Genomic DNA, 22,002 nt, shown 5'->3' with positions numbered 1-22,002 from the left:
AACGGAGCATGTTCTGTAATGGAGCAGGGATATAAGATTGAAACAATGTTAAGCGAGAGGACATTAAGTGGTGAGTTACTGTATTTCCCAATTGTGTGAAACTAATATAAGCAGTCTTATTTTTCCATCCAGTGGAAACTGGGGATCAAAGTGGTGCTGTGCCTTCCTGTGCTGTCCAGTGCAAAGGGACACAAACATGCACACATAGCAGCCATATGTGACTGTGGAGTGTGGAAAGCAGCTACACATAATCATTCTTTACCTGACACTCAAGCTAGCTGCAGCACATTAGCACAAACAACTCCATATGCAATTTCAGGGGGTACAGACACCTGAAGGTAATAGAATCAGAGAAGAGCTACTTTAGGCAGTGTGTAGCTTCTGGCAGAAAGCAGGAAATTGCTAATGTTGCTCAGAGCATTAAGAGCTTCTCTGCTTTGAAGATGAAGGTATTAGATAGCTGCAGAGTAAGGAAACAATGGCAGCATGGCCACTGAACAAAAGGTTGTTGACTGGTGAATAGGAACATGGAGGGATAGTCATTTCACAAGGAAGTCCTGAGGTCATTTGGAGCTGGGATTGATATTCCATTCATATCCACTGGTTCTATGCAATTATAAATAAGCTCTGTCCCAACTATACTGCTGCTGATCCCAGTTCCCAGTGGGATGATGGATTGATCTGTTTGTCTTTTTAAACAACTAGTTTTATATTCTGTTCTATATGCCTTTTTTCACCACAAGAGCAACTGATTAAACCTAAATCTTTAGCAGTCACATGCTTCATTTCATTAGGCCCTCAGATTTCTGGAGTATCCTTGTTTTCTCTATAAATAATAGAAGATTGTCCTAAATTTTAGGAATTGTAGCCACAAGCCAAAACTACTAATCAATTTCTGTGGTGTTTGAATCTGTTTAGAACTCCCTCCTTCAGAGAAGAAAATTGGAAAACATAGTGACTGTACAGCTTCAAGGTTTTCTCATCTTAATGGAATTTTTAGACTGTCTACTTATCAAGACTGCCCTGATTGATGTAGTTGAAAATCTATTCCTGGCACTGAATAATAAAAAATTGTTCCTGATGACACTCAGATCTTTTAGCAGTCTTTTATGCTATTAACTTTCAGGTGCTGGTGATAAAGCTGTGATCCCTAAGAGAGGATCTGAATGCCCTTGGATGACTGTACCCATTCCTAGAAGGGAGGAATTAGAGGATGGTTATGAGCACTGTCTTATATTCAGCCAGAGATCTTTCCCACTGTTTCATTCTGTCCCTTTTGCTGCTCTGTGTATATAGAGTCCTCTCAGGAGAGATAATCTGATGATATGGATTGTGATGTCATCGCTATAATCCTTACTTTGTCTATTAATTGGCCTTATTGTGGACAGTCTCTTGGTCACTGGACTAATTAGCTGAAATTTTTACTTGGGGAGAGTGGCAGCTAACTGTGACATACAAGGTTAAGGGTGGTTCTTTGTAGTTAGGGGAAAGAGTTTTGAGGAGCATGTTGCCATTTTGGGTTCCTATTATATGCACTGGTGAGACATGTATGGAACTTGGGTCGACCCCGACCTGCTTTCTCAGGATGGAGGCCTGTATGTCAGTGGCCTCGAGTGGCCATTGCTATCTACAGCTGTAGATTATTCAGAAAAATCAATTATTGTAGAACTGACCACAGTCCTCCATGCTTTGATCATGTCTATGTTAGTCTGCTGTAATAAACTTCAAATTGGGCTTCTCTTGACATTGTTAGAGTCTATAACAGTTTTTCTTGCACATTTTCATTCCTTTGTAGGTGTGTGCACAGTTGTTGGAGGAATTTTTCCCTCAGTGGTACCCATCGAGATGGCTCAAGCACCCTCTGTTGCCATATGCCATTGCTCTACTTGAAGTCCAGACTCTAGGACACTGCAAGATGGGAAGGTCTCAGAGTTCAGGCTCCAGCCCAAGCCCAAATGCCTACATCACAATTAAATAGCCCCTTAGCCTGAGCCCTGTAAGCCCAAGTCAGCTGGCATGGGCCAGACACAGGTTTTTCATTGCAAGATAGACATACCCTCAAAGATATTTGAGGGAGAGTCTCTCACTGGAGCACTCTTCAGCTAAGAAGAAGGAATCACCACCTTCAGAACCTGTACCAGGTCCATCAAAGGCATCCCCCAAAAGATCTCTGGTGCAGAACCATCAGTCATTGCTGCTTCCAACCACCCTGGAGGTGTATGCAACTGCATAGGATTTGCTTAGCCTCCCAGTAGAGGTATCTCCAGAAGTGCAAGAAGGTTTATAGTCAGTACCTATGCCTGCCATGCCAACCTCTCCGTGTCAGGAACTCATGGTACCGTTACCTCCAACGCTTCTGGAAAGGCCGGTGCAGTCAAAGGGCAAGGCTCCAGTGATATCCCCTGTATCGCAATCCCCTGGCTCAGGTTACCTAGCCCCAGTCCCAACTTGTTCTGCTCACCCCATGATGTCGAACATTGTGACATACCAGGGTGCACTCCAATCTAATAAGCAGCTGTGTCACCCCTGCCCTGCAACCTTGGGTGCCTTGTAAGTAGCACCCACCTGGGCTGTTCAGAAACATCCTTCCAGCATGCAAGCCACACCCTCAGTGTCAGTGTGTAACTGCAGCCTGCCAGCCATCTTGGGTTACACTCTGGCTCTCACCAGCCTTGGTTATACTGTAGGGTGACCCCAACACACCCTCCGTCTTAAATTTGCCCCCAGAAATGTGTGTCCTGTACTGATCAGCCCTATCCTGGCCAGCACAAGTTATATTAAGTCTGTTATTCCTTTAAGAGAATAATATGCACACAGCTTGTCACCACACCAAGTGGAGTTGCCCAGACACCTGAATTTAAACACACTGGATTAGATAAAACAAGTTTATTAACTACAATGAGACAGATTTTAAGTGAATATAAGTAATGAGGCTTAAAAGTCAGAAATGGTTGCAAGACAAATTAAGATAAAACATTATTATGCCTAATTTAACAAACTATGTTAAATTCAAAGCACAGTCTTCTCACCATAGCTTTCAGCAGCCTTACTGACCAAACTTCTTAGGTCATAGAATCATAGTAGTGTAGGACTGGAAGGGACCTCAGTAGATCATCTAGTGCAGTCCCCTGCACTCAAGGCAGGACTAAGTAATAAATAGACCGGGGTGACCAACCTGAGCCTAAGAAGGCATCAGAATTTACCAATGTACATTGCCAAAAAGCCACAGTAATACGTCAGCAGCTCCCCACCCCCACTCCCAGGACCTCCCACTCGATCAGTGCCTCTCCCTCCCTCCCCACACCTGCTGATCAGCTGTTTCGTAGTGCACAGGAGGCTCTGGGGAGGAGCGAGGGCATGGCAGGTTAAGGGGAGGGGGCGGGGCTTGTGGCAGAGCCAGGGGCTGAGCAGTGAGCACCCCCTGGCACATTGGAAAGTTGACGCCTGTAGCTCCAGCCCCAGAGTCAGTGTCTATACAAGGAGCCGCATATTAACTTCTGAAGAGCTGCATGTGGCTCCAGAGTCACAGGTTGGCCACCCCTGAACTGGACCATTCCTGACAGGTGTCAGGACCTCTCCCTCCCCCTCACCCCGAGTCCAATGAATGCTTCCTTTGTTGCTTCAGGTGCAGTGAATGCAATGGGCAGGGAGACATAGGAGTGACCTGGGTTGTTTGTCCCTCCTTTTTATAGTTTGTCCCTCTCTTGAAAAGCATTTCCAGCTGGGCACCAGGAGACAGAGAGTCTATGTGGAAGGATGTTTACTGCTGGCTTTTTCTCACCTGTTTTGAGCTTTATTTGTTTCTCTTCCTGCTTGATGACACTCTTTACTAATTAAATGCAAATGAAGTCGCGCACACATGCCTTTGTTTAGGACAGACCTGTTTACCCATCTCAGTTTGGGCAGGGCTGTGGGGTTTGGAACATGTGTTAATAACATCATACAGGGACATCTTATAATTTCACATACAATATTGCCCTACATGTTACCAGGACAATAATAACAAGCAAATTATAATATTCAAATGATACCTCACAATGCTTTGCATGCTTTGTATAAAGCTTATTACAATAGCGGGGAGGGTGTGAATAGATGGCTGGCACAGGCATTTCAGATTCTTCCTCTTTGAAGTGCATTCATCTGTGTCCCATCCAAGATAGCAGGCATATCCTCCAGCAGAGACTTGGGAACCAAGGGTCATATAACAGTCACAGCACTAGCCTCTGCATCCTAAGGGGCAATTGCCAAGTTTAAATTGGGTCTGAAGCCAATATCAGTGGTAGTTCTGGACACCATGGGGTGTTCCTTCTCCTGTTAGGCCCTCTTTGCAACTATCTTGTTCTTTGGCATTAAGATTGCTATGGGGGCATCATTCTGTGGTATTCAGTACCGAGAGCTGCAGCCAGAAGTCTCTCGACCAGCTTCCCCATCACAAGTCATGGAGCAGCTACCACCTTGGAATCCTGTGGTGTCCTTTTCATCGTCGCCAGATGAGACTGTTGTGGCAGCAAGTGATTCACCACTGCCAGAGGGCCACAGGGCTCATCAAGATCTATTGAGAAGGGTGGTCTCTGTTCTTGACATTCAGGCAGAGGAGGTGTGTCCATGAGTTGGTGGACAATCCGATATCGGTAGCCTCTGCTAGGATGGCTCTGCTGATTAACAAAGCAATTATGGAGCTGGGTCAAGGGGCTGTGGCAGATATCCTTATCTCCCATAGCAAAGTGAGCTAAAAGGAGGTACTACATCCCCTCTAAGGGATCTAGAGTATTTGTACCCTCCTCCAGCTTCTTTGATGGCGGCGGCTGTTAACAAATGGGAAAGATAAAGGACACCAAGCATCATTGCTGAAAGACAAAGAGGCTAGACTTGTTTGGATGCAAACTTTATTCTGCAGGGAGTTTGCAGTTTAGGATTACAAAGTAATAGGCACTCCTGAGCCACTATGACTTTACCTTCTGGGAGAACTTTGTAAAATTTAAAGACAAACTACCAGAGGACTGCAGGCAGGAGTTTGCAGTAATGGTGGTTGCCATAACTGCTCTCCGGGACAGTTACAGTCATCTGGGCTTCCCCAAGAAGTCCAGCAGACCATCTAGGACTTCCCTTTTGAAGGTCCCTCTGTTTTTGGATAAGATGGACAATAGGCTCCATAGCCTAAAAGTTTCCAGGGCAACATTACAATCTCTTGGAATCTGTACTCCAGCAACAAAGAGGAAGCAGTTCCGTCCTCAACATCCATACAGACTTCAGGACTTTCCTCCCTGGTTTCAAAATCCACTGAGGAGAAAGGGAAGGAGTTATAGGGGACGACATCTGCTGCTCTCCTCTTCAGCCTCTGTGGGCTCATCCCATCCAGCCGCCTTGTCCAAACAGACATTTTGATGTGTTACTCAAGGGCAATGTATCAGTTACTGTAGTTCTATCTGTTTCTCACCTTGTGTATACAAATTGCTTATTCCACTTCCTATCTGGGCCCAGGCACTTAACATTGGATTGGTGGGTTTTAAGCACAGTGGAACTAGGATATGCCCTCCAGTTCATTTCTACCACTCTTTCCCCTCTCCCTTCCCCATCTCTCTTCAGGGACAACTGTCACAGAATTGTTCTTCAGCAGGAGGTCCCATCACTACTTCAGGTAAAGGCCATAGAGGAAGTCCCATTGTGCCTTAGGGAGAAAGGTGTCTATTCCCACTACTTTCTGATTCCCCAAGGCAAAGGGAGGTTTCAGGCCTATTGTAGATCTAAGAGAGTTGAACAAAATAAAATTCTGCATGGTTACCCTAGTCTTGTTTATTCCCTCCCTGGAAGAGGGGAACTGCTATGCTGCCCTTGACTTCAAGGACACTTACTTCCATGTTGCAGTATGGCACAACCATTGGATGTTTCTCAGATTTGTGGTAAATAGGGCCTAATATCAGTTCAGTGCTCTCATTTGATCTCTATCTTTCCTTGGATGTTCATAAAATGTATGGCAATGGTGGCAGCAAATATATGAAAATCAGGAGTCCATATGTTCCCTTACATGGACAACTGGTTGATCAGAGGTCAGGATTTCTCCCTCCCCTTCACCCCCGAGTCCAACACTAGGCTCAGGTGTTATCTAGTGTATCTACAGTCCTGTTCACATTCGATGCACTGGGGCTCCTAGTAAATTAGGACAATTCAATTCTAAAACCTGTACAGAGGAAAGAGTTTATTGGAGCTCTTAGACTCCACAAAGGCCATGTCCTTGCTGCCATAATCGTGGTTCAAAGCAGTATGGGGCTTGGTGTTGCAGCTGAAAGCTCTCACCACGGCATGCAGTTGCCTCAATCTTGTGGGTTACATGGCAGTGTGTACATATGTGGTTCAACATGCCAAGCTGCAGGAATGGCAAGCGTTGGTACATGCCCCAAGTCGTCATTTGAACAATGTGGTTTGAGTGTCAACGTCAGTTTTGTCATTTTTTGGATTGGTGGCTGGACCTCTGAAAGTCTGAGGGTGGGGGCCTTTATCCCCTGGCTACCACTTAACCCTCACTTTAATCACAGACACCATCAGCGCTGGGTTTGGGGACCCATATGGGGTCCCTGCAGCATCAAGGTCTCTGGTTGCCTCAGGATCTAATGGCTCATATAAATGTCTGGGAGTTAAGAGCTGTACAACTAGGCTGTTAAGCTTTCCTCCTACATACACCAGGGAAGAACTTGTTAATTCTAACAGACAGCTCTGCGACAATGTCTTACATAAACAGAGCTGTGTAAACTATACTCCTCCCTATGCCAGGAGGCAGATTGTCTCTGGGATCCTTGCATAACCAATTCAATTCATCTCAGGGCTGATTACCTTCGAGGGAAGCAGAACATGTTGGCAGGTCGACTGAGCAGGACCTTCTCCGATCACCACGAGCAGTTTTTACGCCCAGACGTAATCAGATCCATCTTCCAGTTCTGGAGGCTTCCCCAGGTGGACCTGTTTGCAACAGAGTCCAACAGAAAATGCCATCGTTTTTGTTGCTGGGAAGTTGTCAGCCCAGGCTCATTGACAGATACTTTTCTGCTACCCTGGAAGGACCTCCTCCTGTATGATTTCCCTCCGATTCCCTTGCTGCCCAGGGTCTTGTTCAAAGTCAAACAAGACCATGCTCCTCTCATCCTTATAGCACTGGCTTGCTCTTGTCAACACTGTTGTTTGACCCTGCTGACCTTGTCAGTCAACCCTCCACTGTCCTGCTGGATCCAGACTTGCTTTCTCAGGATTACGGTTACATGCTCCATCCCAACCTGTGAGACTTCCACCTGATTGTGTGGATGGTTAGTGGTTAACGCCTTTGGAGAGATCTTGTTCTAAGGATATCCTGGAAGTGCTTCTGAATTGTGGAAAACCCTCAAATAGGGGCACTTACATGCATAAATGGAAGCGCTTTTCCATTTGGTCCCAGAAGAAAGGCATGTACCTCTGAGCCTCGTACTTAACTGTCTTCTATACCTAAAACATCAAAGTTTGGCAGTTAGCTCTATAACAGGACATCGGGCAGCTAATCTATGCCTTCCAGAGCTTGGCGGATAGTAGATTCCTTTTCTCCAATCCCATCACTACCAGTTTCCTAAAGGGCTTGATCAGATTGTACCCACATGTGCAAGATGCTATACCCCATGGGATTTGAACTTCGTCCTAGCAAAGGTAATGGGACCACCTTTTGAACCCCTTGCAACTTGCTCTTTGCTCCAGCTCTCCATAGAGGTAGCATTTTTAGTTGCCATTACCTCAGCAGAAGGGTGGGCAAGTTGAGAGCCTAGTGTCAGAGCCTCCTGTCATAAGGATAAAATTTATCTGCCCTCACCCAAAATTTCTCATGAAGGTAGTCTCTAATTTTCATGTTAACTAGGAAATCTGTTTGTCAGCGTTCTTCCTGAAATCTTATGTGCATAGAGGTGAGAGGAGACTTCATTGGATGTGAGAAGGGCTTTAGCTTTCTACCTTGAGTGTACTATAGATCTTCCACACAGTTATTTGTTGCAGTTATGGACCGGGCTAAGGGCCAACCAGTTTCCACTCAGAGAATCTCATCTTCGACCTCCTTGTGTATTTGTTTATACTACCAGTTGGCTAATATAGTGTCCCCCCCCCCCCGTTAGAGTATTGGTACATTCTACTGGAGCGGCTTTCTTGGCACGAGTACTGATCATAGTAATTTGTAAAGCAATGTCCTGGTCATCAGTCCATACTTCTTTCTTCTCATTATGCCATTTCCTGCCCATCCAGGGCCAATGCTAATTTCAGGCGAGTTGTCCCATAATCACTGTTCAGGTAGATTCTGAGCCCACCTCCATGTTTGTCTGCTTGTGAGTCACCTACAGTGGAATGGACATGTACAAGCACTCAAATTTAAAAACTGTTACCTATCTTTCTGTAACTGATATTCTCGGAGACGTTTTGCACATGTCCATTCCACAATCTGTCGTAGTCGTCCTCTCTATCAGAGTCTACCTGGTACACCGGAACTGAGGAGGGTCGGGGTGGCTCTTCTTATACGAGCATGCAGTGACATGTGGTAACAGAGGGTGCTTGAGCTGCCCTGACGGGTACTGCTGAGGGGAAAAGTTCTCAGACAACTGCAAGGTGCAAACATGTGGAATGGACATATGCAGGACATCTTGAACAACAGTAGTAGGAATGTAGGTAACCAGTTTTTACAGAAAGTAGCTGCTTCTGTGGTTGCTCCTGTGTAGAGGAGAAAGGGAGAGTTGGTTGCCAGAGTGACGTACAACTGAATGTCATAGCATATAAATCCTTTCATAATCTAGCCCTGAATACTTGATCATGTCCTCTTTGGCAGTTGGATTGGTTTTCTTTGTTCTATGTTCAGGCAGAGCTTTCTTGCTCATAAGCCATAAATTGTGGAATTTGTTCCTGGAGTTGTTCTACCATAGTTGCTTCTTAACTGCTTCTACAGGATTTGTTGCAAGTTCCATTTATTTTGGTCTTTGTTCTTGACTGTTTCTAGGCTTTTCTCCTTTTGTTTTATTTTCATCTATCTCTTCCCCTGTCCTGATCTTTGCTGCATTAGAGGATTTACCTTTTGGTAGGAGTGGTTTTGCCCGATGGTTTAGGTTTGCCCTTGTGCCAGAGTTTAGGGGTGGGGAGGAAGTGTATGTGTGGCTTAGCTTTTCTCCATATAGTTTTTTTTTTTTTAATGTCTTTTGTTTGTTTTTTCGTATGTGGTGCTTGCGATACCTAATAATAGGTGCCTTTTTACGCAATGATTATTTTAACATAGTTAAATCTTTGCTCAAAAGATATATAACACATTGATCAGCTAATCAAGATAACTGAGGCATTGATGTGTCAAAAAGTAAGCAAAGGCATCAACTGTAAAATAATAAAAACAGTAAAAATCATCCCATTACATATTCCTTCTCCCTAACCCAGCTTAGTTATGTTTGTGTATCTCTAAAGTACTTTTTAAATAACAGCTTTCAGTAAGATGCATTAATCTTTTTGTTTTTTCTTTTTAGACAAACTATGAAAACAGAATATACAGTCTGAAAGTAGAGTGTGGACCTAAATATCCAGAAGCACCTCCAACAGTTAGATTTGTAACTAAAATCAATATGAATGGAATAAATAATTCCAATGGAATGGTAAGTTCAAATGGTAAAACTAACCTCCTTGTTAATCTGTACTCTGCAATTATTTATAGTAAAAATTCCATTGAGCATTATGGGTGGGTGGGAAAGAGCCTTCATAGTTAAATTGTACATTATAAACGATCATTTGTTTATACAAATAGTTTAATTTGTGATTATTTTGCTTGCAAACAGTATGCAGGTATAAATTGAAGCTGTTCTTTTTAAGTTGAGTAAAACAGCTTTGTGTTTAAGCAACTCCTTTACAGTGTTCCTCTTCAATGACGCTTGAGTTTACCGAAGAATATGGAATGCTGTACGGCTCAAGACTTTTGATATCTACCTTACTTAACCACTAAGGATCATTTAAATCTCTGAACGGTTTTGGCTAGTGCTTTCAGCTCATGCAAGTCATTAATTATAAATGACTTTTGTTACTCTTGACACTTTTAAATTTGGGGAGTACTGAGAATGAAATTGCAGTCTTTAAATATGTTCTTATTTGCTAGCTAAGAGACTCCAGATGAAGTTCCAAACTTAACATGCAGTTTTGTTTTGAAAATTGGGGACCTCTCAATAAATTCCATATCAAATGTGCATGGGTTACAAGTGAAGTGGTTTGTGAAAGACTAACGCAATCCCTTTGACAAATTGATAATCCAGGAGAAACCTTGAAACTGACTATACAAAGTGCTATCAGAGTAAAATAAAAAAATACTATTTTTTTCTTGTTTATATCATAGGTATTATTTGTAGGAGAAAATATTTCATATAGAAGGGTGTTTTTTTTCTCTTTGTTGACAGTGTCCTTTTAATGTCCTTGGTCACAGAGTCGTGACCATCTGTGTTTATACAAACTAATACCACACTCCTGCAACTGGATTAGCACTGATAGTTCCCAATACCATTGCATTGCTCACTGATGTCAATAAGACTTGCCTGTGCAGGGCTAGTGCCTAAATAGGAGTTGGGTTTAGTAAACTCAACTGTTTTTGTTGAACAAAATTACAAACAACAACAAAATTAAGAGGTCTTCCTGGTGAACTGCAAAATTGCTGCAATACCCATGTGGGACTGTAAATAGTAGACTATAGAACCCACTAGCAAGCTTGAAGGTTGCCCTGCCTGATCGTCACTTTTTCAGGTATAGTAACTCATCTCTAATAGGCTTCAGAGTGGTAGCTGTGTTCGTCTGTATCAGCAAAAAGAACAAGGAGTACTTGTGGCACCTTCGAGACTAACAAATGTATTTGGGCATAAGCTTTCGTAGGCTAAAACCCACTTCATCAGATGCATGCAGTGGAAAATACAGTAGGAAGATATATACATACACACAGAGAACATGAAAAAATGGGGGTTGCTATACCAACTCTAACGAGACTACTCAATTAAGGTGGGCTATTATCAGCAGGAGAAAAAAAACTTTTCTAGTGATAATCAGGGTGGCCCATTTCAAACAGTTGACAAGAAGGTGAGAATAACAGTAGGGGGAAAATTAGCATGGGGAAATTAGTTTTTAGTTTGTGTAATGACCCATCCACTCCCAGTCTTTATTTAAGCCTAATTTAATGGTGTCCAGTTTGCAAATTAATTCCAGTTCTGCAGTTTCTCGTTGGAGTCTGTTTTTGAAGTTTTTTGTTGTTGAAGAATTGCAACTTTTAGGTCTGTAATTGAGTGTCCAGGGAAGTTGACATGTTCTCTGACTGGTTTTTGAATGTTATAATTCTTGATGAATTTAAAGTCCTGTGAGCAGTGCTGCCCGGCTAAGACAGACTAGTCCCTACCTCTTCTGACATTGGAAGCGGCCAGCAGCAGGTCTGGCTCCTAGGTGGTGCCTGTGGGCCAGAGCCTCTGCCTAGGAGCCGGACCTGCTCCTGGCCGCTTCCGGGGCACAGCGCGATCCATAGTGCCAGGACAGACAGGAAGCCTGCCTTAGCACCACCGCTGACCGAGAGCAGCCCACGCCCTAATCCCCTGCCCCAGCCTTGAGCCCTCCCCAAACCTGGACCCCCCTCCTGCACGCCCAAACCCCTCATCCCTGGCCCCACCCGCAGCCCTCACCCCTGCACCTCAACCCTCTGCCCCAGCCTTGAGTCCCTCCCACACCCCAAAACCCTCATCCCCAGCTCCATTGGGTCGTGGGCATCAACAATCTTCAACTGCGTCGCCAGAAAAAAAGGTTGAAAACCATAGAAACCTTCCTAATAGCCCCACTTAGTCATCTCTTTTCCTAGCTGAACAGCCCCAATTTTTTTAATCTTCTCATATGGAAGTTGTTTCATGCCCCTAATCATTTTTGTTGCCCTTGCCTGTACCTTTTTCCATTTTAATATATCTGTTTTGAGATGGGGTGACCAGAACTACACGTAGTATTCAAAGTGTGGGCGTACCATAGATTTATATGATTATGATATTAATTGTCCTATTAACTTTCCCTTTTCTAATGGTTCCTAACATTGTTAGCTTTTTTTTTTTGACTGCCGCTGCACATTGAGTGGATGTTTTCAGAGAACTATCCACAATGACTCCAAGATCTTTCTTGAGTGGTAACAGCGAATTCAGACCCCCTCATTTTGTATGTGTAGCTGAGATTGTTTGTTTGTTTTCCAATGTGCATTACTTTGCATTTATCAACATTGAATTTCATGTGCCATTTTCTTGCCCAGTCACCCAGTTTTGTGAAATCCCTTTAACTCTTTGCAATCTCCTTTGGACTTAATTATCTTGAATAATTTTATATAATCGGCAAACTTTGCCACCTCTCTGTTTCCCCCTTTTCTAGATCACTTTTGAACATGTAGAACAGCACTGGTCCCAGTATATACCCTTGGGAGATCACGCTATTTATCACTCTCCACTGTGAAAACTGACCTTTTATTCCTGCTATGGCTGTCAACCGATTAAAAAGAGTAATCACGCTATTAAAAAGAGTAATGGAATACCATTTATTTATATTTTTGGATGTTTTCTACATTTTCAAATGTATTGATTTCAATTACAACACAGAATACTAGTGTACAGTGCTCACTTTGCAAATATTTGTAATCAAAAATAAATATACTGTAAAAACCAAAAGAAATAGCATTTTTCAAGTCACCTAATACAAGTACTGTAGTGCAAACTCTTTATCATGAAAGTTGAACTTACAAACATAGAATTATATACAAAAAAACCTGTGGTCAAAAATAAAACAATGTAAAACTTTAGAGCCTACAAGTCCACTCAGTCCTGTTTCTTGTTCAGCCAATCACTCAGACTAACAAGTTTGTTTACATTTGCAGGAGATAAAGCTGCCCGCTTGTTCACAATATCACCTCAAAGTGCATGGCACTACTGTAGCCGGCGTTGCAAGATATGTACATGCCAGATGCACTAAAGATTCATATGTCCCTTCCTGCTTCAACCACCATTCCAGAGGACATGCATCCATGCTGATGACGGGTTCTGCTCGATAAGAATCCAAAGCAGGGCAGACCAACACATGTTCATTTTTTACACCCAAGCATGTTTTACACCTTATCCCTCTCACATTTTGAAAGGCACTTCAGATTCTTAAACCTTAGGTCGAGTGCTGTAGCTATCTTTAGAAATCTCCCATTGGTACCTTCTTTGTGTTTTGTGAAATCTGAAGTGAAAGTGTTCTTAAAATGAACAATATGTGCTGAGTCATTCTCTGAGACTACTATAACATGAAATATATGGCAGAATGCGGGTAAAATAGAGTCAGAGACATACAGTTCTCCCCCAAGGAGTTCAGTCACAAATTTAATTAACGCATTCTTTTTTTTAACGTGCATTGTCAGCATGGAAGCATGTCAACTGGAATGGTGGCCGAAGCATGAAGGAGCATATGAATGTTTAGCATATTGGGCACGTAAATACCTTACAATGCTGGCTACAAAAGCCCCATGCGAATGCCTGTTCTTATTTTCTGGTCACATTTTAAATAAGAAGTGGGCAGCATTATCATCCGTAAATGTAAATAAAATTGTTTGTCTTAGTGATTGGCTGAAGAGAAGTAGGACTTGTAGGCTCTAAAGTTTTGCATTGTTTTGTTTTTGAGTGCAGCTATGTAACAAAAAAAAAATCTATCATGAAAGTGCAACTTACAAATGTAGAGATTGCACTACAGTACTTGTATGAGGTGAATTGAAAAATACTGTTTCTTTTACCATTTTTACAATGCAAATATTTATAATCCAAAATAATATAAAGTGAGCAGTGTACACTTTGTATTCTGTGATGTAATTGAAATCCATGTATTTGAAAATGTAGTAAAACATCCAAAAATATTTATTCAGTTTCAATAGGTATTCTATTGTTTAATAGTGCAATTAAAACTGCGATTAATCGCAATTAATTTGGTAATGACCATTATTTTTTTTGAGTTAATTGTGTGAAGTAACTGCAATTAATCGACAGCCATAATTCCTACCCTTTGTTTGCTATCTTCTTAACCAATTACTGATCCATGAGAGGACCTTCCCTTTTATCCCCTGACTCCTTACTTTGCTTAGAGCCTTTGATGAAGGAGTTTGTCAAAGGCTGTCTGAAAGTCCAAGTACACTATATCCGCTGGATCATCCTTAGGTTTAGCGGCCTGTAATTGCCAGGATAGCCTCTGGAGCCTTTTTTAAAAATCGGCATTACATTAGCTATCTTCCAGTCATCTGATACAGAGGCTAATTTTAAGTGATAGGTTACATACCGCAGTTAGTAGTTCTGCAATTTCATATTTGAGTTCCTTCAAAACTCTTGGGTGAATCCTGGAAACTTATAGCAGAACCTCAGAGTTACGTACACCAGAGCTACGAAGTGACCAGTAAACCCCACACCTCATTTGGAACCAGAAGTAAGCAATCAGTCAGCAGCAGAGACCTCTTTTTTCTCTCTCTCTCTCTCCTTGCTCCCCCTCCATCTTCCCCCCCCAATCAAATACAGTACAGTATTGTTTTTTTAGTAGTTTACTTTTAAAGGGAAAGCAGCATTTTTCTTCTGCATAATAAAGTTTCAAAGCTATATTAAGTTGTTCAGTTGTAAACTTTTGAAAGAACAACCATAATGTTTTGTTCAGAGTTATGAACATTTCAGAGTCACAAATAATCTCAATTTCTGAGGTGTTCATAACTCTGAGGTTCTGTTGTATTACTGTTTAATTTATTGATTTGTTCTCAACCTCTTCTATTGATATCGTAATCTGGAACAGTTCCTCAGATTTGCCACCTGAAAAGAATGACTCAGATGTGGGAATATCCCTCGTCTTCAGTGAAGACTGAAGCAAAGAATTAATTTAACTTCTTCACAATGGCCTTGTCTTCCTTGAGCACTCCTTTAGTACCCTTATCATCCAGTGGCCCCATGGATTGTTTGGCAGGCTTCCTGCTTCTGATGTATATAAATTTTTGTTTTTTTGTTTTTTTTGCTGTTAGTTTGTCTTTTGCTAGTTGCTCTTCAAATACTTTTCTGGCCTGCCTAATTTTATACTTCACTTGCCAGAGTTTGTTCCTTTCTATTTTTCTCAGAAGGATTTGACTTCCAGTTTTTAAAGGATGCTTTTTGTCTCTACGTGTCTTTTACTCTTGTTCAGCCATGGTGGCATTTTTTTTGGTCCTCTTACTATTTTTTTTTTTTTTATTTGGGGCGTACATTTAATTTGTGCCTCTATTATGGTGTTTTTAAAATTCTTGACAATTCCTTTTAATTTCCATTTAACCCGCTTCCTCACTTTTTTGGTAGTTCCCCTTTTTGAAAATAAATGCTACTATGGTGGGCTTCTTTCGTATCCTTTCTCTCCTCCCCCCCCCCCCCCCCCAAAAGATGAAATTAAATGTAACATTTATGGTCGCTATTACTGAGCTGTTGAGCTACATTCAGCTCTTGGACTATATCGTGTGCAATTTAAGACTAAATCAAAAATTGCCTCTATCCTTGTGGGTTCCAGGACTAGCTGCTCCAAGAAATAGCCATTAATGATGTCTAGAACTTTTTATCTCTGCATCCTGTCCATAGGTGACATGTACCTAGTTAATATGGGGATAGTTAAAATCCTCCATTATTACTGAGTTTTCTATTTTTGTGGCACTTCGATCTCCCGGAGCATTTCACAGTGACCATCACCATCCTGGTCAAGTGGTCAGTAGTATATTCCTGTTGCTATACTCTTATTATTCAAGCATGGAATTTCTATCCATAGAGATTCTATGGTACAGTTTGATTCATTTAAGATTTTTACTGTAATTAACTCTGCTTTCTTTCACATAGTGCCACTCCCACACGGGTATGATATACTCTGTGATACCTATATACAGTACACCCACACTATAATGAACCCAGTCCTTGGATCCCATTTCAAATCGGAGGTTTTACTGATGGAAAACTAAGGAACTAAAAGATTTAAATGACTTGCCCAAGGTCCCACAGAAAGTCTGACAGAGACAGGAAGTAAGCCCAGATCTCAAGATCACATCTTTCCTCTCTGCTTTGTGACCTAAGGTTCCATTCCATTTAAATCTCTCATAACTTCTCAGGAAAATTCCTTGTTGCCACTTTGTGAGATGTTTCCTCTCGTGACAATCTCCTGCCCACCCTCCTGACTGCCTGTTTCATAGATCAGCTCTTGTCTCCTGCCCCATCCTGTTGTTCAAGGCTGTCAAATTCATTGGAGAGGAGTTGGGGCATCAGTCTACTCTGTTTTATCATCAGGCAACCTTTGCTGTCTAGGCCCCCTGTTGTTGTCATATGCCAGATTGTGTTGTCAGTGTGAGGCTTCCTAGCAAGGAAGGTCCTCTTCCAGAAATGTAATACAGGCTTTTTTAAATCAGTGCCTGGATCCAAATGTTGCAGTAGCAATATAGCAGGTTGTGGGATTTCTGAATCGAGAGAAACAGAGGGAGCTCTCTTTGGGGGAGGGGATCCTCAAATTCCTAAAACTAATACATTTTTAAAAGACCAAGATTGATCACTTATCCACATTGACCCTCACTTTAAAAATGCAAAAGCAGAGTTAGCAAAAATTCATTCCAGTTGCACTTCAATTCACAATATAGGCTCCTTTTCAGAAAGGTGGCCACCTATACGGAATAAGCGTATGAGCACTTATTCTCATAGTGATCTATTTGCATATGCAACTGCTGGATTTGTACACAATTTAGGAATCTAGTTTTGAAAACCTGGCCCAAATATATGAGTAGAACTAGGCAAAACTACTTATCCTCTGTAGAGGGTGTCATGGCTGTAAAATAAATTATAATTTTTAATGCTGTGGGGTCTCTCCTTTTTAGAGCCTATTGTGTATCATAGATTGATAAAACACAGGTTGTGTTCTGACATACTATTTATTTTCCCATGGTTTTTGAGGATGTCTGATTTTTTTTTTTTTTTTTTTTTTGAGTATTCTTTAACAGTCTGTTGGTATCTCACAGGATTTGCAATCACTTCTGTTTATTTAAATACCATTTACAGCTGGAAGTGTTTGTTTCTCCTTTTTAAAGACTTGGGATTTTATCAACTATAATTCTGTAAACTCTGTTGTCCAGTCATCATTTTGAATCTGTTTATAGAGGACTAAGCAATTTGCTACTTTTTTAAAGTTATGCTATTGGAAGCATCATAAACACTGAACATTTTGCAGCATTCTTCTATAATTTTTTCTATGTTTAAAAAACATAGAAGAATTCCTTGGTTATTCTTGGATCGTGTGTAATGTTGCTGCTATTGTCATCATTTAAAGATTTATATTGGATATGCTGATAGAATAAAAATAGTTTTTGTTCTCAGTTTTCAGTTTCATTAGCCTTCAGACTTCCCTGGAAATGCTGCTTCCTTATACTTGAATACATTTTTAATATAAAGTGGGTACTCCCTGGGTATCTGGTTTTGAGCATTCCCAACAACACTGTTGGAGCCAATAAGAGAGCCTTCTCTTTTCAGATTACTTTACTTTATAAAGGAGTGTATCATAAGTAGATTGATTGTGTAATCTCTTACATGTAATATAGTTTTATTCCCTGCATTGCAGGCCCTAAGCCAAAATCTTTATTGCCTGCAAGATTTGTTATGCAACAAAAGATGAGGACTTGCAGAAAATAAAATGGCTTGAGTTAAAATAAATATTTATTAAGTCATTTTAGTAGTAGTGTGATAGTGCTGAAAATATGCTCAGCGCTGTGCAGGAAAAGACAGTCCCTGCCTTGAAGATATTTGTCTGTTAGCTGAAAATCCCTAGTGAAGACCAGAAAGCCAATATTTGCACTGGTGAAAATAGTTTTGCTTGAAGTTGTAATAAACTCCACCAGTGGAAATAGTAGCTTTGACTGACTATATTAGAGGTGTGCTAGTGCAGCTAGATTAGTGGCTGGCCACTGATAGCTGTAAATGAGGCTAGTCCCCAGTCTACACATGGCCTAAAAAGAAGATTAAACAGATGAAGTGTGGGGAAAAGGGATATACCATGCAATCAAAATGCTTATGATGAAAACGAGTATTCATCTTGTTAGTGCCACAGTTTTCCTGTTTGTTTCTATCTAAAACAATCTGCAACTGCCTCTCCAGCCATTTTTTAATTCCTCATCTAACCCTCACCCACGGTCTCACAATTACATGAAAAATTATTTTTCAAACCTACTGAAATCCCACCTAAACTGTCTCCTTATCCATTCTTGCCTATCTGACCTCCCTTAAATCAGCAAACCTAGGTTCTTGTCCCCCTCCTGCTTCTTTATTGGAATCTTCCTCTTTCCACAGTCAGCCCCGGCCTTTGACAATCATCTGTTGCAACTCATTTTTAATTCCGGTTTATAAAAATTCCCTATCTGGTAAAACCGCAACTTATTACGCTTCCTTAAAATCTACACTTCTCTCCCTCCTGATCTCCTTCCCAACCAAACCCTGTGCCCATAAAACATGGTGAGCCTGAGTTTTATTTCTGTTCTTAGTACGCTTCCCTCCAACAGCCAGGTCTTTCCACTGTGCGAGGTTTCCTTCCACTCCAGAATTCTTGCCTGGGGTGGGTAGTGTCTTGGACCCTATGCTGCATTGTGTGGGATATGGGGGGTGGGTTCAAACAGTACCATGTCCAGAGTTCAAATTTTGAAATGAAGCTGTGATGTTACTGGGCTCTGGGGCCTCAGTGGCACATTGCTTCTCTACTGCCTAACAGCAATCAGGGAAGGCCTTTCCTCAATATGGCCCAGGAATCTGGAGGGAGGGGGAGGGTGTGTAAGAGAGGGACTCTTGTGCCATGGAGAGGGAGGTCCAGACTAGATGCTGTCCTCACCAGAACTGCTACTCTGCAGTTCAGGAAGTCTTTCCTGAGATGGGCGGAAGGGAGGGGAATTTTGGAGGGGTATATTTCTTCACTGTTGTATTTTCTCTGATAGTGGATTGATTTAGTACTCATACCTGCAAACAAATGTTAACATGGGTGAAAGCTGTGTTTGCAGTCTCATAGGCTCCCACTTTACTCCTCAGAATTGCAGCTCTAGTTATCTCTAACACATTAGATCAAATACTTTTTTTAAATGAGCTAGTAATTATAATGGTGGTCTGACCAATGCTACTTTCAAACCTTGCTGTAAAAGATTATCCTTTTTTTGTTTGTTTGTTTTGTTTTTAAAGGTGTTTCTTAATTGGTGCAAAAATCACTGCATAAACAACTGACTGTTGCTTTCCTTTTGATACTGTTTGGCCTTCAGTATTTAGTTTCCTAATATTGAAAGTAATCATTGGTAATCTTAATCTCCCAGTTGCTCCTGCAAATATAAGCAGCATTATCCTCTGTGTTCTGAAACCAGGTAGCTTGAAGTTAAGCAATCTAGGTCTCATCCGGAGGTAAAGTTGCTATGGCTAGAACTTGATATTTTTCTCATATTTTTATATTAAAAAGTAAAAACAACCTACAAAAATGTTTTATGCTGTATATACCATAAAGGAGTAGAAAAGGGTGCACACATTTTCCTTTGTAGTTCACCTTTAAACTATCAAGTGATATGCAATAAAGTCTCTGTGCTTTAAGAGGTCCATAAGAATATTTATCATAAGAAACAAAGTAGAATTGAGAAATGTCCCGATTTTATATGGAACTTTATAAGTCAAATTACTTCACTATTTCCAGTCATATTTACTGGGAGAAGTAAAAGGCATCGGAGGGGCCATATAACAATAAGTATTCAAAACAAATCACAGACAAAAGCTAGGTAAATTTTCCCGTATAAAGATTTAAGCATAGAATATTGTGTAGCAAATTGCTTAATAAAGACTTGAAAGCCAACTTTGAGAAAACCACATATTGCATGTTGGTGCTGTAATCAAGTAATACGTTCATATGATTGTTCTGTTTAAATGTTTTATTGCAACATTTAGTAAAGAACTTTTGTTATGATGGATAAAAACTTCCCTAGTTTAAGATATGGCCCCAATTTTCCAATGAGCTCTACATAGATTGACTTTCTCTTTGCCCACCCTCTTCCCCCCCCCCCCCCCCCCCCATTGAAGTTGATGTTGTTGAGCATGCTATGCAGGGGTCCAGCTCTGTGGGTCTCACTGCAGGATCTGAATTTGTGTGTAAGTATGCGCTAAGCATTCATTATAAAAATTGTATGTATTTATAACACAGTTGGGAAGTGCTGAAGAGATTGCAACATATGCTACCATTTCTTAAGTTATTAAGTAAATTAAAACTAATTCTGCAGGAATTTTGTATTTTATGGTACGAAAACATATTGTCCTTATTTAACTCGTGCTGTCTTTCTTTGCAGGTGGATACACGGAGCATACCAGTGTTAGCAAAATGGCAAAATTCTTATAGCATTAAAGTTGTACTTCAAGAGCTAAGACGTCTAATGATGTCCAAAGAAAATATGAAGCTTCCACAACCTCCAGAAGGACAAACTTACAGCAATTAATTTTAGCTGATTCTCAAACTTCTGTCTTAAAACAACAACCTTCTACTCATATTAATGTCTTGATTAAATCTCACAATGCAAACCACCCACACATTAAAAGAATTTCAGCTGGTATACATGACCTGGACATTTGTAAGAATATATATAATATATGTACGCCCAGTATGTTTTTAGGCACTATGGGAGGAAAAAAAGGCAGCACAATTTATTTTTTTCTCTTATCAAGACACTGTCATTTAAGCATAAGCCTGAAGTAGCTTAAAATTGAAATTCAGGTTTTACAAGATGAAAGCATGACAGAAAGTGTCAGATTGCTGTGGATTAATGTATGTTTCAGAAAATTAATCTCTCAAGAAGAAAAATTATAAATGGCATGCTTTACCCATCTGGCTTAGTAAAAGAGCTGCAGTTAAAATTGTTTTAAAGTAGCAGATAAAGTGAATACTGTTGCTCATCTTGTTTAATTTTGCTAAGGTGTGGGTGCCGACTACTATTAGTGTCACAAAGTATGTTCAGGATTGTTTTGATACCTGTATTTATAAAAGGGGGGAATGGATTCTGTTAAGCGGCTCCTGTGTGTTACATGTAATGGACATGGCAAATATTTGTTTACAGTCTTTGTTCTAATAAACAATGCATTTAAGTTTTAGTGAAACAAAGGAAATAGGTGTATGGATATGTGATTGAGATTAAAGTTAGTCTTAAAATGTAAATAAAATGTGGAAAGTATCCTCTGAGGCTGTGCCATTTCTATAATAATGTAATATATGTATAGTACCTTGCAGAGGTAGCAAAAAGTTAAACACAATGTAGCAGTGGCTCTACATGTACCTTTTATTCTTACCACTATTTCTATATGCTTATTTTATTTGATAACTGAAGGTATAGGGATTATTGCAGAGGAGCAAATTCCATAATCTGCAGTTACACTTGTTTGGACAAACTTGCAGTTCAAAACCCTTTTTAAAAAAAATATTTTAAGTATTCATTTTAGAAATGACATTAACTAGGCCACTTGGCCTAAGCAACTCCAGAGCAATTTCCAAACTGGACTGCTGAAATTCTGTCCTGCTTCTGTCTTTTCATCCTTGAAACCATCTTCTGCAGCTGCTACCTTGTTTTTCCATGTCACGTTTTTTCCCCCTGCACTTACTTTAACAGCTTTTTTTTAAATCTTCAAGCTAGTTTCCTTTTTGTTCTGTCTCACTTTCTCCTTACCCCAGCGACACATAAGTGAGAGACGTCAGGCCTTATCATTTTTATTAAAACCTCTTATACTACTGTTAAGAACTGTGTGGACATGCCATATTTATCCATCTGCATTCCTATGCTTCAAGTGCCAGTGGCACAATCTCATTGGTTAGAATGATTTCTGCCCCTTCAACAGTGAATTCTCCCCCTTCTAATTTTACTTATTCCTTTCTCACTATAGTTGTAGTTGGTGACATCTATGGGTTAGTTCTGCTATAGGTTTCTCAATGTTGTTCATG

At 40.8% G+C, this 22,002-nt stretch overlaps 1 protein-coding gene across 2 annotated transcripts in view; it reads left to right on the top strand.

Moving 5' to 3' along the window:
- The window catches only part of UBE2V2 (ubiquitin conjugating enzyme E2 V2), a 43,139-nt gene extending 21,898 nt beyond the window's left edge, over positions 1 to 21,241 (top strand). For both annotated transcript variants that reach the window (XM_054018119.1, XM_054018120.1), the window contains exons 3-4: positions 9,501 to 9,626; positions 20,366 to 21,241. In XM_054018119.1, coding sequence (XP_053874094.1) covers positions 9,501 to 9,626; positions 20,366 to 20,512 — 273 coding nt within the window. In that variant the 3' untranslated portion in view covers positions 20,513 to 21,241. The remainder of the gene's footprint in view (positions 1 to 9,500; positions 9,627 to 20,365) is intronic.
- Positions 21,242 to 22,002: the final 761 nt, after the last annotated feature.

The sequence above is a fragment of the Malaclemys terrapin genome, chromosome 2 (genome assembly GCF_027887155.1).
Source record: "Malaclemys terrapin pileata isolate rMalTer1 chromosome 2, rMalTer1.hap1, whole genome shotgun sequence".
NCBI classification, from domain to species: domain Eukaryota; kingdom Metazoa; phylum Chordata; order Testudines; family Emydidae; genus Malaclemys; species Malaclemys terrapin.
Note: the sequence above shows the minus strand (reverse complement) of the source record. Positions and strands in the feature narration are given on the sequence as shown.